The following is a 20,219-nucleotide window of genomic DNA, read 5'->3' on the forward strand; positions in this document are numbered from 1 at the left end:
GTTTATATTTGAAACAAGAATAATAACTATTAATGTTAAATATTTTAAATTAAATAAAAAAATAATTAATTTTTTCTTATAACATTCATCAAAATTGATTTATTTATAATAATAACATACAATCAAGAGAAGAGGTAAAAAATGGAGTGGACAGTAAATTGCAGAGTGTTTACAGGTGAATGTAACACGTGTAAGGCTAGATGAGAATGAATAAATTGATTGGTCACAGATCCTCGAATAACTAAACTCAATGACTCTCAAGTAAAATCCAACTGAAAAGAAAGAAAAACAGTGTAATACGGATTGGATGAGGTGCATACATGTACTATGCACTGTCAGTTACCCAATCAACCACAAATTTATAGATTATCTTTTTTATTTATTTATTTATTTATAAAAGAGGATGGTTTGTCGTACTATATTATTATTTGAAAAACATCTTTATATCTAAAATTACCAATAATCAATGATACATGAAATTAGTACTATTTTATCATAATACTAACTATTAAAAATGTATGCACAAATATGTTGTTGTACGATGAAATATAATTAAATTATATAAATAATATTATAATATAAATACACAATCAATTATTTTTCATGTATTTATAACGTTTTTTTAGATAGATTTATTTGAATAGTATTTCATTGCCTTGAAGTAATTACGCCTTAATTTTTTTTATTTATAAAGTGTATGCTAATTAACATAGAGAAAAAATATAGAAAATTGATAGAGTGAAAATATAAGGAATATATATATATATATATATATATATATTTATTGTTTGGAAAAGGATGAGAAAAATATAAAAATATTTATGAGCAAAAACTTTAAAAAGTATAAGAGAAAAAACTAAATTTATGTATTTATTTGTTTTTCATTTTCTAAGAATATAAAATTATCCAATATAAATATAATATTTTCCAAACTTTTTTTGTTGTTCAAAAATAATTATATGTCTTTACAACAAAAACACATATTAAATCCACCAATAAGATATTATATAAAAGACATATTAAATATAAAAAATAACATTATTTACAGAAAAAAGCGACTAAACTTAATAAAAGAATGAACAATTTGATTTGTCTTCATAGGTACATGTTTCAAGTTATATAAAGAGAATATAACTAGCACTACCAACAATTTTTTTCCAAATTTTAATGCCGGCAAATAAAAATTATTCATATTTTAAACGTTTTAAGAAGATAAAATGACTTATGTTTAGTGTTTCCAAATTCATAAGTTGTGGATAACATAAAAATTAATAACATAGCAAATTTTAATATGAATGTTTACAATACTTCGGTGTAATTTTTAAGTAGAAATTTTATTTTAATAACCCATGTTTTAGTGGGGATGACTATATATATCGTTCTATAGCTCTAATACAAATTATGAATTTGATTATTAATGAAATTGCTTAATTTTGATTTTATAAAAAAAGAGAGGATTGCATATAGAATCAAAGAGCCAATGTGCATAAGTAGAATAGCTTAAACATTTTTTATGTTTGTAATTTTTAACAATTTCAAAGGCTGATTATCACATTTTTTATAGAAAACTTGCAACATGCATTTATGTGCAAGGTTATTTTGAACGTGATAAACGAATTCAAAAGAGTTATTCATTTATAGTTTTGAATTTTAATCATTTTTTCACGATCAATCTACTAAGATTTTATTGTTTGGAATTCTACAAAAAATGCATATAAAGGGAAAAGACATTATATTAGTGTATGAATAATATCCTAAATAAAAAATTAAGAATAAATTTCTTTAGATATTGAAATCTATTTAAAAAGTAAACATCTTTTAAAATATATTTTTTATGTTATACAAAATCGAACTTTTAACCACATAAAAAAATAACTCACATTTAAAAGTTTTTAACGTATTAAAGTAAAAAATAAATTGAAATTGAAAGTTTAACACATTAAAATCAGTCACATTCAATATCATTACAGTCATTATTTTCATAACATTTTTAAATTTTCTGTGTTAAAATTAAATTTTAAAAATAAGTCTATATGTAAGGTCAAAGAAAATTATTAATATTTCTAACGATACATAATAGAGTTTCAATATAATCTATAAATTAAAGAATTTTAAAGTTAAACCCTAATTACAATTACCTGAATGCCAAACCATCTATACCACCAATAGCTGGTTAGCATTTTCAATTTCTAAGTATATATATCCAATGAATTTCAATTAACAAAATAAATATCAAAGAAATAGAACTATTGGCATAACTAGGAATTTAACACTTGGTCCATGAAGAGAAGGATAACAACAATGGGCCATGGATGGGAAGTATGCCAAAAAAGGTCCAAAATTACCACTAAAAAAAATAAAAGAAAAAAACAATCATATCATTTATGCAATTCCAAGTTCAACATCAGTAAATTGGTAATACAAAAGAAAACAAAATCATATATGATTTTGACAATAATAACCATTTATTTATATTTTTACATAATAATAAACAAATAAAAGTAAAAGAATACAATGAATAATAAAAAAAGAAAAATCCAATTTAAAAAATCATTTGGGGAAAAATAAAATCAAGAATCCCTGATAGGCACGAAGCGTTAAGAATTTCTTGTCATTGAAGGTACCCTCATTTGTTGCTTGACCCTCAATCAAAGACCTATCTTTTCCGTTTTGCTTAGGGCTGCTTCATCACCAAAGCCCTAATCCACCACCACCACTCCTTACCACAACATGGGTCACGAAACTCTCTTACTTCCAGCCCCACCTACCACAGTTAACCCTCCACTCTCTGCTTCTTCTACTGCAGCACCACCTACCTCTCTTGCTCCTGGTTTTAGGTTTCACCCAACTGATGAAGAACTCGTTATCTATTACCTCAAACGCAAGGTTTGTGGAAAACACTTCCGATTTGATGCTATTTCCGAAGTTGACATATACAAGAGCGAACCCTGGGACCTAGCAGGTTTCTTACTACTCCCTTTTCCCTAAATTTATAACCTTTTTTAACTTTTCAGTCATTAAGTTTCAATCTTTGCTGCTTATGGTTTATGGGTTGGTCTTGTTTAGGTTTAACCCAATGGGTGTAGCTTTTTTTTTATTGAAATGGGTTTTAATTTTTTTGGTTAAATTTTAATTTTAATTTTTTTTTTTAATTTTTATGGTGATTTGCTGATTTTAGTTTTGAATTGTAGACTAATGTAAATGTGAATGGTGGTTTGAAAATTTTGTTTAGATAAATCAAGGTTGAAGACAAGGGACCAAGAGTGGTATTTTTTTAGTGCATTGGACAAGAAGTATGGAAATGGTGGCAGAATGAATAGGGCTACTAGTCAAGGGTACTGGAAAGCTACTGGAAACGATCGGCCGGTTAAGCATGACCTAAGGACTGTGGGGTTGAAGAAAACTTTGGTGTTTCATAGTGGTCGAGCTCCGGATGGTAAGAGAACAAATTGGGTTATGCATGAGTACAGGCTTGTTGATGAAGAGATGGAGAGGGCTGGGTCTGGGCCCTCTCAGCCTCAGGTGAGAATTTATAGATTTTAGAAATTGAAGTGTGAGATGAGCCTAAACTGTATGATTTTGTGTTGTTTTGTTGCAGTTAGTAAGGGCTTTCTTCATTTTGATGTTGATAAAATGAGGAGCTTTGTTGTATTTATGTGGTTCCCAAACCCGAATTGTGTATGACTCTTGGATGCAGGAGTTTAAAATTTGTTGTTCTTTAGTAAAAGTTGAACCATAGTTTGCTATGTACTGCAGTATGAACATTGTTATTATATTGCAATTGGTTAATAATTTTTGTGCATTTCTCTGTTGGATGGAGAAGGATGCATATGTCTTGTGTAGAGTATTTCACAAAAATAACATAGGACCTCCAAATGGGCAACGATATGCACCCTTTGTTGAAGAAGAATGGGATGATGGATTGGCAATGGTTCCCGGGGCAGCGTCCATGAATAACGGCTCTGTTGACCGCATATTGCGTCTTGAAGGCAACGGTGGTGTTTCATGCAGTGAAGGAAGAAATAATGTTGCACAGGTTTGTTCTTTCCCAGTCATTTCGGGTGTAGATTTAATCTTTGTCATTAGTCATTACTTTTGTTGGTTTTCAATGGAACATATTATTGACGCTTTTTAGTTTAATTTATGCATGGTCATTACACTTTGGTGAAAAAGTAATTGCAATATAGAAAGGAGATGTCAGTATTCAGTCAATCAATTGTAAAACTGATAACTTTGCCGAGGTTTTGAGAAGCTTTGCCGCATTCTTTGTATATTCTTCTTTTTGTCTTTGTGATTTGTTACCTTTATGAAATAAAATAGTAAAATTGATGACTAGAATATGCAAAATAAAATTTAGTATGTTTGTTATGTGTTAGTTATGGATGCACAATGTTAATGTTCTACAAGCTACTTTTTATCCCTTTCTCCTTTCCCTTTATGCTGGAACGCTGGAACCCTTATCCTTCATATTTCTCTACTTTTCTTATCTTAGGTTTAGTGGACCTTTTTTTAAACAAAAAATAAAAATTATGCTCCAAAGTTATAAGGTATAAGGCTTTTTGGGTATGTGTGTCTTTAATATCAATTGATGCAAAGTACCTTGTTATTCCCTTTCTACATAGTTAAAATTTTGATCACTGAAGATCAGTGTATACCCTTGCTGATAAATTTTGGTATACCTTTTGAGGGACTCTATCTTATCTTTACTGATCCTTTAGCTTTCTTAAATGAGTGACTGTTCTTCGTACATTGTGTACTTCTTATCTTTGGAAGGATCGTGCAAAGTAAAGCTCGCCTTTCCAAGGATAGGCAATCTAGAACCACTGACGGCACGTGGCTCAATTTGCAAATCGAGCTCCATGTAGGTGGAAGCTCCATTTGGTATTGTAGTGTGAAGGTTTTCAACTGACTTGAAGCACCCTGTAGTCAGGGCTAACTGTTTCTAAGGTTATATGATATAACTTGCAAAGTTGCTTATGGAAATTTGCAAGGGGACTTGTATAGTATTTATTGACCATCGGTTTCATATAGTTTGAAGTCAATGAATTAATAACACCTGGTCCACTAGTTTGACTTACCCTGCTGGGTATTGATACCTTAGAAAAAAAATCTAAATACCAAAGTGATAACTTTAAGTTGGAGATATCACATTATTCTTGGTAAGTTGGTACTTGGTTGAGTCATACCATTATCGACATGTTGAGGCTTTAGAAGCTGTTGGGAGATACTTGGAAATTATGGACAGTCATTGGATCTTGTCAAGTATAAAATAGCTACCTACTTGTTGTATGGTGGAATCGTCTTGAATCCAGTAGCAACTTAAACTGACAGGTGCAGATCATGGAAAATTTGCGATCCTTTCAATTGATATGTAAAACAGTGTTGACCGTGAATAAGTGGCAAAACAGATGGCAGGGATGTTATTTGAGTAGAAATCTTGATCGGGTAGATACAGAAAAGTGGCGCAGTTCCTTCTTATATAGCATATTTGAGGTTGTAGACCCACGAGAGGGGTCCTAACAGAAAAATCAAATGGATACATTAGAAAATTTATCACCTTGTATCCCAAGAGTTCAACTTCTCCCCACCGTGTTTCTCCCTCCAATAATGTTAAACTCGGATTTGTGAAGAACACTAGGTATGTAGTATGAAGATTGGATTGTTTTATGGATATTTGAAGGGAGTTATCAATGAGTATTTAGTAGAGAGTTAATAGTAATTGGTAGAAAATTCATATTCAAAGCATTTGAGTAATTAGCTTTTTAGGCGAACTTCCAGAGCCCCATAACTTTGATTATTTATTGGTTGTATTTGCTTGCAATTTTTTCGTTTAAATTTTTATAAGAACAACCTTTCTTGTTCTACCAACTTTCATTGGTTGATAATGTAGTAATTATTGGCAAATTAAATAAGAGCCAGGTAGCTCATCCCAAAGACGACGGTATCAAAGTACCTATCATTGTGGTGCTTTTGATGAGTTTATCAACAATGTGTATTAGAGGTCTTCCATGTTTTAGTAGAGAAGTCAAGGGTAGTACCTGTTTGCTGGTTTAGGAACATGATGATGCTTTTGTTGATTGATGTAATTAGTAGAAGAATTAGCTTCTACGCTGTTATGTATATATCTATCTGCCAGTTACTCTTATGCTTAACATTTTGTTGCGTTTTGCATCCTTTCAGGACTCACAATCCAACAACAATAAAGCTCCGCTTGACGTGAACAAGCTACCGATCGAAACTCAAAATCTTCTTGCTGTGTGCAAGAGGGAGAGCCAGGCCGAGTATCCATCACCAGAAAAAGATGATTCAAAGCATATGCATGTGGATGAGTACCCATCACCCCAAACCGATAACCCGAAGCCTTTACCTCAGATATACAAAAGGCGAAGACATAACATGAACTCCAACCATTCCAATGTTTCTGGAGATTCCTTCCCCAACAGTCAGGATCCATGCTCGTCCACAATAACCACTGCCGCGACAACACTCCCGACAACCGCGGTCACCACCACAACTACCAACACTGCACCGAAAAAACATTTTCTGTCCGCACTGGTGGAGTTTTCTCTACTGGAATCACTTGAATCGAAGGAAAACCATACCTCGGTTCCGCCAGTGGATTTTGACATGGATAGTCTTGAGACGTCCGTGCCTCCGAGTTGCGCAAAGTACATCAAACACTTGCAGAGTGAGAAGCAAAAGCTTGGTGTTGAAAAGGAGACTATGCGGTTCGAGTTGATGAGTGCTCAAGCCATGATCAACATTCTCCAGTCTCGCGTCGAAATTATCAGTAGAGAGAACGAGGAAATGAAGAGGATGATGAGAAATCCTTAGGAATTGGGAGTGCTCTCATTCCTTGTATGATGTATCAGTTATGTTTAATTTAATTTTGCATATTTGGTTATTTTTGTTTTTCTTGAGTAAGAATTCTAGTTCCTTTCTTTGCCTAAACATGTCAATGACATGCATCATTTAAAACTCATCATTCTGTATGTTGTGACTTTCAGTTTCCCATTGTTGTTGAAAATGGTCATCTTTGTCCTTACCTTTTTATGAATCAATAGATTAACAATCCAATTCAAAATCGATCATAACTGGAAATAGTAGCCATGATTTTTAACTGTTGTTTTTGGTGTTTCAAATGTGAGTAAAACTCACATTGGATGAAGAAAAAAAAAATTAATATTGAACGGGATATAAATGAGATGATCCATATATATATAAAGTATCAATGGCGTTTTTTATTTTTAAAATTATACTCTCCATCCATAACCAGCTTGCTAACCTTTCCCAATTCCCATGACACAAAATTCTTCTACATACCAAGTAATTTGCTAAATGCTGGTTAATTATTCTTGATACATATAAAAATATAACCTTCAAACGTTTAAGTAAAACCATGTTGTGGATAGAACTTTTGTGTGTGTATATATATAAACCTCGATCAGCTTCCTATAGGCCCTAGAAAATTGAGTCCGGTTGGTTAAGATTACTGGGTAAACTAACTATTTTAGTTCTTAAAAGGGTAGAGTAATTTGTCTTTTTAATTTTTGATTCAGTCAACAATTCAAATAAATTCTCGAATAATTAAAATGTTAATTAATTTAATTTCTAACGTTATAATGATAATTAATTATTTCGATAAGTTATATTTATCAGAAACTTTTATGATAATAAATTATATTTTTCAAAAATAATTTTATGATTCATGACTAATTTGAGTTTTTGGCCAATTCAATTACCTAAGGGATATTGTCATACACTTTCAAGGACTAGAATAGTAGTTTATCTTAAAATTATTCAGATTGAAAATTATTTTTGACACTTTTCTAGAAAATTATTTTGCTAAGAAAATTATTTTTATGGTGAAAATAAAAGTTATTTTTGATTACCTTTAAAGAAAATCATTTTGATTAGAAGAGACAAAAAATGACTTTATAATTTTAAACGGACACAAAATAGCTTATATATTTAATAAAAATATCTAAATAATATGTACCAAAAAAAATCTCTAAATTATTTATATCAAATATTTTTATTTATTTATTTGAAAAAAATTGTTAATAATGACACTAATTGTCATTTTACAACTAGGATTTAAACTCCTTGAAATTACACTTTTATTATAATTTAAGACAAACAAACTATTAGATTTAAAGATGACAATTGAGGCCATACTTATTTGATACATGTAAAAAATATCCATGATGGATATGGATAGTATAAAATTCACATCATCAGTATGAGTGTGAACACTAATAATTATCTGTAAAAATAAATGGATATGGTGCAGATACGAATATGGTAATCTTTCTGCACCTGCATAATAAATATATTATTTTTGTTTTTATATTATTATATAAAATTATTCATATATATGCATATACTATTTACACACAATACAAAATTCTCAACAAACATATGAATTTTATGGTGACTGATAATATACAAATATTTAGGTTGTGAATCTAAATATGCAAATAAAATCACAATAAAAATTAATTAAAATGTTCTTTTTTTTTTTTATGGAATACAAATATTCCACGACTAAGATATATATAAAGTTAATAATTAATTTCATTATAATTAGTTTCAATATTTTATTTTTATTTAAATAAATTTATGTTTATAGTTAATTTATGTTTGTTTTGTTTTTATTGATATCACTAAATCAAATAAATATTTATATGATTCAATACAGATTTGAACAATTGAGATACTTTAGTTTATTATTTTTATAATTTAATATTAAATAACTTTAAGTATTTTCTTAATTATGTTAAAATGATACGATAACATATGATTTAATTTATTTTAGTTCAAACACAAATTACGAATACAAAAACAAAAATTGACATTGATACTCATGCACCTTTAAAAACAAAAATTCAACCGTTGATACTCATGCACCTTTAAAAACAAAAATTCAACCGTTGATACTCATGCACCTTGAACAACCATAGATATTACTGATATCGAAACAAAAATTCAACCATAAATCCATAATGTGTTAGATAACCATTTGAACTCACCTTTTGTTTTCACCCATTATTTTTGTGAAATTTGGATTTGACGTAGTTAATAACGGCGTGACCATTTAATCTCAGTTAGACAATTGTGATTTAAACAGTTTTTATTATTATGAAAAACAAAAATTATTAAAATAAGAGATTTAAACGATCCGAACGATCATTAACTGTTTGAATACTTACAATAACTACGGCAAACTCAAGTTAATTTTTGTGACTAAACATGTGTGTGGTAACTAGTTGAACTCACCATTCGTGAGTTGGAATGCATTTAAACGTGAAAATGAATAAGCTGTAAATAGCATAGCAGCTTCGATGCAAAATTGCAAATGCACGCCCACATTTAATCCAATTAGACATTTCTTTTTGTAAAACGAATTTTTGACTTATTAATTTTCGTTCAATTTTTTTTATGCATACGTTTTTTCATTCAATTCTATCCTCATTGTATTAACTAATGAATAGAATTATTACTTTACCCCTCTCTCTCACTCTAACTAAAAATTAAAATATAATAGCTTATACATATATATTCTCATATTTCATTTCTTACCATGTGATAATATCATTTTAAGAAAACCGTGGTTGTCAAATTGTGAGATATGATCCAAAGTATGCATAAAGAATTATACTGTGAATACATAATTATTAAATTATAGAAATGAATTGATTTATTTTTATTGATAAAAGAATAATTAAATTTATATTAAAAAGTATATGAACATACAATTTTATTTATATCAAAAATTGAAAATGTGAGTAAAATTTAAAAATCGATTTGGAACGTTGAATATGAAAATAAACGACTATTTAAGTATAATTAATCTATATATTTGAAACATAAAAAGTTGTTTATAGATACATCCTTTTTAAACAAAAGTGGTCTTGAAATTAGGTCTTTAAGACACATTGGTAATACTCCAACTATTAAACTCAATAAATACTTAATGATTTCTAGTCGGCTTTAATTATTCTTCTTAGAAATTGGATCTTTAGAAGACATGAGCATATCAAATATCATATTGACTCATCTATTTGGACTACACTTAAAGTTAGGCCACCTACTATATAGGAGAACAACAAATGACAACTTGGTAAGGGTAATAATATTAACTTATAGGTTGACAATTGGTTGGAGGAATTATTAGGTTTCTATTTTTAGTATTGATGAGAACATGCAATCTGATCTTGATGCCACTCTCAATCATTTCGTCTAGGATGCTCATTGAAAAATTTCTTCAATTAATTTAAATAATTATCCATAGCTTACTGTTAGTGACTGGTTGGTCAATGTTATTATTCCTAATTTTAATTGTGAGGATCACCTAGTTTGGAGACTAAACAATATTGGTGTGTTTTAACTTTAAAGATGCTTATTTATTCTTCAAATATTTGGACCGACAAATTTTTTGGGCCAAATCGCCAAATCCATTTGGCATAATAGCATTCTTTCCAAGTCTCTTATATTTTGGAGATTGTTATATAAAAAGACACCTAGTAGTAATAATTTACTCAATTGTGGTTGTCAAATTGTTTCAAGATGTGAGCTTTGTTGCTATGTAGTAAAGACCAACACCCATTTATTTATGTCATGCTCATTTGCTACTAGAATTTGGTTTTGGCTAAGTTCTATTTTTTTTATTGTCCAATTAATACTAGTTTGATTTAGCATTTTTTGTTATTTGTGACAAAGGTTGGTCTAATCAATGCATATATGGTATTTTAGCCAACATCATCTTTACTATTGACACTATTTGGTATTGTTATTGCAAAAGCCTTATTTTTCACATTGCCATCAATAAACATGTTGCTAATGCATCTTTATTTGAAAACCGCACTTCTAACATAATCTCCAATTTTATGTAAGAGTTTCAAACTCTCAGGTCCTTTCAAGTTAAAATGCATCATCTTAAAATTAATATCATTAAGGAAGTGATATCTCATCCTCCTACAGATTATTAGATTAAATGTAATAATGATGGAGATGTTTTTGGATGTCCTTGTCCTGATATTTGTGGAAGTATATTTAGGGACAATTTTGTTTCTTCCCTAGGTTGTTTTGCAATGAATTAGATGATTATAATTATGTTGCATGTTAAGCTAATGACAATTATGGTTGCTATTGAATAAGTCTACAAGAACGAGTGGCACTTTTTATGGATTAATCTGATTCTCAATTGATTAATCTAGCTTTCAAGAATTATAGTTTGGTTTCTTCGTCTATTTAAAATAGATGGTTTGATTGCATTGAGATGATTAAAGAACGAGATTTATTATCTTTTGTATTTTTAGATAAGACAATTAATACGCTGACAAGATTGCTAATTTGAAACTTCACGTTGTTAACAATCATTGGTGGAATACTTTTCCTTCTAATATTTTAGATGTTTTCAATAGAAATAAGAATTGTCTTCTTGAAAATAGATTATGTTAGTTTTTGTAGATATTTATTGGAGTGTTTTTTTTTTTCCACCATAGTTTTTATCCCACTGAATTTTCATTGTATGTTTTTTAACGAGATAATAGTTTTTATTCTTTTGGATTACTTTCTTGAGTTTTGATATAGTCTCCCAAGATTTTTATATTATATTTTATTTTAATAATATTTTAATGCTATAAATAATAAGTAATTCAATTGGATGCCAACATAGTTGAGATGTCAGACTAATCATGTAATGCCTTTGCAATATATTTTTACATAAAAAAAAAAAAAAAAACAAATGTGCATAATTGATTTAAGATATAGAAAATGTAATCAACTGGGATTTAAAAAAAAAATTGGCATAGAAAATTAATTTTAAAAATTGTTTTGACATTATGAAAATCATATTTATTGAGAAAATTTATGAAAATAAAAATATTTTTTTACAATAAAATATATTATTTTTTAGAGAGCACATATTTAAAAAAAATTATATTAGAAAAAAAAATGCAGAAAGAAAATTTCCAAAGTCATTGATAATGTTGAAAACCTTTAATTGAAAATGTTGAATTAAATAAGGGTAAAGTCCTTCACACAAAAAATAAAGGTGAATTCCTAAGAAGAAAGAAAAAAATTAAGGAATTTAGTTTATTATTTGAGGATCACTTAAGAACAAAAGTTTTAAAATTGTGAATAAATAATAAAAAATATTTATGTGAATCAAGTAACAACCAATATTTACTTTCTAATAATATTATTGTTGCGAAACATCCATTAACTTTAGATCAATCACTAATCTCTTTTTAGAAATTTGAATATCACCTTTGGTAAAATCTCTTCTTCTAACCATATTTTCTCATCAACAAAAGTCAACCTCAAAACTTTGTAAGGGATCCATTTTCAGATCCAAAAGATTCAATATAATACTAGTATGATATCTATTAATTTAATGTAAGGTGTGGAAAACTTAAATAAATGTATTCCAAATAAATTTTATTTATATTTCTATATATATTTAAAAACATTTTTAAATATATACACTAAATTTAAAGAAGCTATTAAATTTCACCATCCAATGCATTCGAGGTGTAGTTATTGTTTTTCAAATTAAATTTTTTATTTATTTATATTAAATGCATCTTCTGTAGTCAAAATGTTTGACCATTTTTTCCATAAAATATTTATAGTTCAATGCACATGAATTTCATTTATAATTTTTCCATATTAAGATTAGTGAATTTTAAAAACTTAATTTAATTTATTTGTTGATGATATTTTTGAGTATTATTTAATAATTAATTTATATTGTATATTTTCCTATTACAAATTTTAAAACATCATTAGATGTTAGACAAATGTCATATGCTTATTATTTTTGAAATTATAAATAAAATGATATGAACTAAGTAATAAATTATAAATGAGTTAATAAGAATTAACATATATTTTATGCCTTAATTTTTTGTATTATTTTGTTAGAGTAGAATTCACGAGGATTGTAGCTATCAAACACTCTTTATTATTAGGATAAAACTCACTTGGATTTCACCATATTTAAAATATAGATATCAATTAACAAAAAGTTAAATCTACATAATTTAGTCATAAAGCTGTTGCCAAAAAAAAAATAGTTACTTAGAAAAAAATTAATAATTTAGTTGAATTAATAAAAATAATAATTAAAAATTCTTCTAAAAACGATTTTTAAAATAATAAATTTTTGAAATCAGTTTTTAGAAAATAATAAATAAAACTATTTTTAGAATTAATTAGTTTTAAAATAATTAAAAAATATTTTTTAAATAGTTTTTTATAATAAAATATATATTTTTAAATGAATATCTAATATTTTCTTAATATTATATATATTTTTAAATATAATCCGTTACATTTTATTAAATAAAATATGTGATGTATTAGATTTATAAAATATCTCAATTTAAAAAAATAGATGGAGTAAAATTACGAAATTAAAAATAAAGAAACTAAAATTACAAATCAATTAAAATAGAGAGACTGAAATATAAAATTAGAAATAAATAATTAAAATTACGAATAAATTAAAATAGAAGGATTAAATCTTTATTTAAGTTAATATTAAATTATGTGTTATGTGTACCAAATATATCTGGCAACACCCCACTCTATATTAATATTTTGTTTGACAAAACAAACTCTATATTAATAATTTTTTTAACCAAAAATATATATAAATTATCTCTTAAAAAACAAGCAATATTATGAATATATATTAATATTATACTATATATTATTAATACAATTTATTTTATACTTGCACCACCTTTGCAAATTAATTTTATAAAAAGGTTTAATTAGATCTCACCATTTAAATATCTTATGATATTATTATTTAAATTACACATACAAATATCTAAATGTTGATATGTAATTTTTTGAAAAATATGTGCAAAACAATTTTACATTGTTAATGTATATAAATTAAAATTTTAAATAATGCAGATCACTTTTAAATTAAAATTCTACTGGCTATTACAAATAGAATATTATGCAACATTTCTACCAAAAAAAAGAAAATTATGCAACATTTATAAATAACTTTTTTAACCCATTCAATTAATTTATGAATTTTTTATCTCTAATGAAAGAATTAATATGTGGAATGACAAGAAGGTCATGATCTTATCTACATTGACATACTATGATTTTATCTCCGTTCACTATGTAATACCAATGTATACATTGACGGGTCCATTTAGCTTGAAAATTTACATCTTTTGGTTCATGTTGGACCATTAAATTTTTGCCCTTTGAAATTTTCACATCCTCACCGTTATACTATGCACTCTTCCCATGTAATCATTCTCTCAAGTGTGACCTTCCAAATCACTTATCAGTGCCAAAACTTCATTCAAATACATCTTCTTCACTTTTCCTATCATAAATCTCAATCTCTTTTCAGAAAATTTAATTTCTTATAAAATAGAAATCAATAAAATTGAAAATCTCCATCTATATTTTTTTATTAAACTCTGGATCACATTTCATAAATAATTTCACTAACATCAGATTCAAATTATCACAAAATATAAAATCCAGTAATTAGGACTGTGCAAAAAATTCGATTATGTGGCTCAAATCCAAAACCGGATCCAGATCCATTTTAAATATCCGATTAAAATCACATGGTTATAATTCGGTTTATTTATGAACCGGTTGGATACCTACGTACATTTTATATTTGGATTTGGTTTTTATCCACTCAACTATAAAAAATCCTAAATCTTAAAAACTCAAACAATTCTGATATTGACATCGGTTTTTATCGAAAAAAATTATTTCTCGGAAAAAGATAAAAACCAATTTTAAAATTGAATTTTTCGAAACCGATTATTTAATTAAAAATTGATTACTTAACTATAACCGATTTTAATATTAGTTTTATAACCAATTTTAAATTAAATAATAAATTTAATTATAAAACTAAATTCATATATTAATTTTAAAATGAATATAGTTTAATTTTTCTAAATAACCAACTATGCAGGGCGCTCCTAGTAACATCGTATATAACATTATATATGGTATGATAAAAATAGTGAATATGATAGCTACATAAAAATCACATTATAATGTAATATTATATATGGTATGATAAATGATAGCCACATTTATATCAGAGTTTGTTTTTATTCTAAAATTAAAACATATAAATATATAGTTTAATTGTAATATATTAATTTATCAAACAAATTTTCATATTATTCCAATGATATTTTATCCTTTTTTTTTTGTTGCTGAATAATCATATTTATAATATACTAATAAACTATTTTGGTATAATAAAATAGTAAAATACGATAGAATTGATTTTTGTTAAAATGTTAAACTCAATCAGATTTTGTTTCTATTTTTCTTATTATATTTTTTTTTGTATTTTTCATATTAATAGTTTTTTATTCCTCAATACATTACATAGTTACGGATAAAATAAATAAATAAAAATGAAAACGTACATGTAATAAATGTCTTTAGTTTAGGAAGAAAATCCGAGTTGCCTAAAAAATGGAAGAAATCCAAGTGACTTTGCCTTGCATTTACTTTTCCATATACACTTTATTTATTTATCACATTATTATATAATTAAATCATAAAAGTTAGTTTTATTTATTTATTTGAAACAACAGAAAAAACAGTTTAATAATAATATATTCAAAAAAAAAAAAAAACATGTTTATAATAGAATGATGTATTCACCCAAAAAATACATGTTTATACTAAATTGTTAAACTTAGTCAGATTTTGTTTCTAATTTGTCTTTATTAGAATTTTTATTTATTTATATTTTTCATATCTTACTAGTTTTTTTATTCCTCAATAGATTGAATAAATCCATTTAATAAATGTCTTCAGTTTATGGGAGAAAATCATTGTATATACTTTTCCATTTTCAGTTTTGTAACATTACTATTTCTAATATTTTCTTATTAAAAATGAAAGTTTATATTTTTCAATTTTAATATTTTTTATTTCTCAATGTATTGAATACATCCATTTAGCAAATGTATTCACTTAGGTAGAAAATCCAAATTGACTCAAAAATAGGAGAAAATCCAAGCGACTTGCCTATTATTTACTTTTCCAGTTTCATGTTTGTCACATTGTTGTTTCTTTTACTTTCTTATTTAACATAAAACTTATATATTGTTCATATTAACAATGTTTTACTTGTCAATACATTGAATAAATCCATTTAAACAAATGTCTTTAGTTTAGGAAAAATATTCAGTTTGCCTCGAAAATGAAAGAATATCCAACTAATGCATCATAACCTTTTTAAGTCGAATAAAAATGACTTGTTATATTAATTTGTGTCTAACTTAACTTCAAACGACTTAGTGAAAATTAATTTTTATATAATTAACTAACTTAAAGAAATTATTTGTTAACTAGGGTGAAATTGTAGCGGACTTAACAAATGTGCATGTTCTTTTTACAATTTTTTTTAGTTTCTATTTTTCTCCGTGAATATATGCAGAACATACATAATACAAATCATAATTCATTTACAGAACATGAGAATACATAAGTGACATTTTATACCAACTATAATTCATTCATAATCAGAATTTTAGACACAATCATTTATTACAATTTAAAGAATAAAATATAGAAGATATAAAGCATAAAATATAATAAAATAAATATTCAAAATAATTTATTAAAATCAGGGACGTAATATTTTTAAAGGTTATGTTCGAATCAAAAAATTAAATCCTAACATTACAAAACTATAATATCAATACTCAAGATTCTAATATTTGGTGGTAGTGAGTGCACATGTACATCATTGACATTGCCACATGTACTCGCCATGGCAGAAAACTGCATATTTATTTTAAACATAGAATCTAAATATAAATTTTTTAAATATTCAATATACAAAACTAAAAATATCAATATAATTATTTAAATGTTAGATATACTATAAAATGAATTGAAATTCTCTCTAATTGAGACCTATGACAATGTTCCGGTTGCATAATGACAGGGTGATTAAAACTATATCTATAAGAACATAACATGTCAAATGTGATATTGTAATTCACAATTCATATTATCTAAAATCAAATCTTATGCTAAATAAACATTAAAAATAAAATAAAATCAAACATAATTAGCATGCCAACGTTCCTCATACTCCCTATTTTCTCCACAAAACATCATATTCATTGCACTCAATCCTGTCAAAAGCCAAAAGAAATAAACAATTCGATCATAGTTTAAATTATCAGGTAACCATCAGGGAGCTCCATTCATCGTTTAACCTTTGTTGCAATGGTTAAAAGGAAAGAACTGAAACATGGTTTTAAATTGCGGTTGCGGTCGAAGTTACATTGCAAATTTTTATATTGCAGGTAAATATATTGCAGTCAATGCGACATAAATTGTAATTACGACATAAATTGTAATTACGACATAAATTGTAATTGCGGTGTCTTTACAGCGACTTCAAAATCCACAACATTACAACTGTGGTGCTATTGCAGAAACTTCAAAATCCGCAACATTGCAACCGTATAATACAATTTAAAATCTTGAACTTGAGTATTGTTCATGCACAATAGTGAATAATGACAAAGCAGAACACATTTTTCATTCTATCGAGTATTTTTCTAAGTATTCCAATTAACTAATAAATGTGAAAACTTTAGCTTATCGAAATACAATGCCTCTTTAGATTTAAAGGAAAAATTCCTTCTTGTGCATGATAACAACTTCTTTTACATTTTGATTCTTTACACTCACTTTCATGACTTCATTCATCATCAAGTGACTCTACCTATAATCCTATATTAAAAAAAACAATATTCCAATGAAAAATTTACATCAGAACATCAAAAAATTGCAAGAGAAAAACTTCCCTTATTCATAAAAGCAGTTTGGCCCATCAACAACTCTATAAACATCAAATACATGTCATCCGAAAAAGAGATAAAACAAAATGGAGATTTTAATAGTACCATGTCATCTAAAGTCAAATACATCAAACAAGACCCCTCCTTGGATATGCCAACTAACTTCTTCTCCAAACCTAAAACCATAATATGAATCAATCAACTTGGTCATTATAAGGGGAAACCAAGAAACAATGCCACAAAATAAAAAATCACCATTCTGGTGAAATAATGAATATTAGTATTCTCAATTGCAAAAGAATATACATCAAATTTGTTTACTAACTCCCAACAAGCTAACGTGTCATATTTGAGGGGTTTTTGAAAACTAGCACACATATAACACCGCTTATTAATTACAATATCGTCTATTAATGAAGACATTAAAAACTAGCACACAACCAACCTTGCAAATTCTTATGATTTTAAGCAATATAACACAAAACATCATTCATTCATATGATAACATACATTATTAAGTCAATTATATCATATTAATCATATAATGTAAAAGAAAAATCAAGAAAACATGATTAGGATAAATTTTTCCCAAAAGAGTCCAAAATTTATGTTAAATCAACGCATAACTGAGTCTCACTGCAACGTTAATAGACATGAACTTATAAATATTATAATTGAGTAAACTAACACTATTTGGAAAACTTATAATGTCTAGTTTATAGATAAAACTTTATTTTGTTTTAAATTAAGCCCCAATTTTTGCAATTATCAAAACAATACACAAGATCATTAAAATAAAACAACAACTTTGGTATAACTTGTACTCAATTTTAAGCATCAATACTCAATCAAATATGACAAAGTTTGTCCTCAAGTTGAAGGTAATTGAGTCTAGTTTCCAAAAAACTAACAATCATTCAGAAATAAGGTTTAGAGAAAAATGTATGACTAAAACATTACACATATGTCCTGTGAATTTAAAGCTGGTAGCACTCATTCAATCACACCAATTTTTTAATGAATTTTTGCAAATATAAATGGTACAAATTATGAATAAATCAAACAATCAATACATGAAAACAACATCATAATATCAATTCACTCAACATAATTTGTCACGATAGTGAAATTCAAAGTCTTTAAACTCAAACACATCTAGAGAGCATATTTTCATGTTATCAAAGAAATTAAATTATATTATACTATATTCTCAATTTCAGCCATAAAACTTTACATGCATGACCTATTTTAATCATCTATTGCAAAACCGCTAAGTGTAACATAATAAAAAAAATATCTTTATTCATTTCAAACCCTTAAATCTCAAATCTATAATCTATGGTAAACACTACCTCATACATACATGTAAGAAAAATAGGGAAACAAAACTCACCTCTTGATTTTCAAAAGAATTCAGAAGATGATGATACTCTCAACTTTCTTTTACTCGACTTCTAGCAAGAAAAATTTTCTTCTTCTTGTTTTGCCGAAGTTTATTTTTCTTTTCTCTTTCTCTTCTCTCTCTCACCCTTTCTCCTCCTCCCCTAAGTTTCTGTCTTTTTTTCTTCTATTTTCTCTCGTTTAGTGATGTTTTTTTTTCTTCTCTTCTCTCTTAGTTTAGTGATGTATGTGTTTTATTTGGGTGTGTGTCGTGCGAATATAATGAATAAAGAATAAGTGGTGTTTAACTTGGTCGATTGAGTTTTTACTTTATAGAACTTTCATACTAAATATACCTTATTTATTATTCACTTTTCTAATCCCCTACTTATAACCGAAAAACAAATTATAATATGTATCACTTTATATTTTATTTTTATTTTTTATAAATTATAATTATATATTAATAAGTAAAACATAAAATAATTATTACAAATTATTTAATGTTAAAGAAAGATGTTACAGTGAATGACGACGACGTTATAACGGACAACGACAACAGGTGACAACAAAAGAAAAAATGACACAACAATGAGCGATAGAATATACGACAATGACTATTATAATTACTAAGGACATTATAAGGGTTTTTGATTCGTAGTACTCGAAAAGTTTCATGTAAAGAAATGAATAAAAATAAAAATATATATTTATATTTCTTAATATTTAAAAAATTTTATCTGTTAACTAAATGCTCCCGACTTAACTAAATTTTTATTAATTCAGTTAGTCAAACATTTAAAAAGTTAATTCAAATTATATATTTTTTATTAACATGTTAGCTCAATTTAGTATTTAACCGAATTAGCAGACTCTTATTAATTTAGTTTATCAAATAACTGACATAACAAGATTGATTAAATTTCAAAATTTCCATGATTTTATTTATTAAAATATGTGACAGAGAATGGTTATATATATATATATATA

At 26.8% G+C, this 20,219-nt stretch overlaps 1 protein-coding gene across 1 annotated transcript; it reads left to right on the forward strand.

Moving 5' to 3' along the window:
- The first annotated feature begins 2,559 nt into the window (after window positions 1-2,559).
- On the forward strand, window positions 2,560-7,045 carry NAC30 (NAC domain-containing protein). The gene is made up of 4 exons (XM_004496074.4): window positions 2,560-2,962; window positions 3,233-3,522; window positions 3,824-4,036; window positions 6,181-7,045. The coding sequence occupies exons 1-4, from the start codon at window positions 2,731-2,733 to the stop codon at window positions 6,832-6,834; spliced, it is 1,389 nt and encodes a 462-aa protein (XP_004496131.1). The 5' UTR covers window positions 2,560-2,730; the 3' UTR covers window positions 6,835-7,045.
- The last annotated feature ends 13,174 nt before the right edge of the window (window positions 7,046-20,219 follow it).

Source organism: Cicer arietinum, chromosome 4, assembly GCF_000331145.2.
Source record: "Cicer arietinum cultivar CDC Frontier isolate Library 1 chromosome 4, Cicar.CDCFrontier_v2.0, whole genome shotgun sequence".
NCBI classification, from domain to species: Eukaryota; Viridiplantae; Streptophyta; class Magnoliopsida; order Fabales; family Fabaceae; genus Cicer; species Cicer arietinum.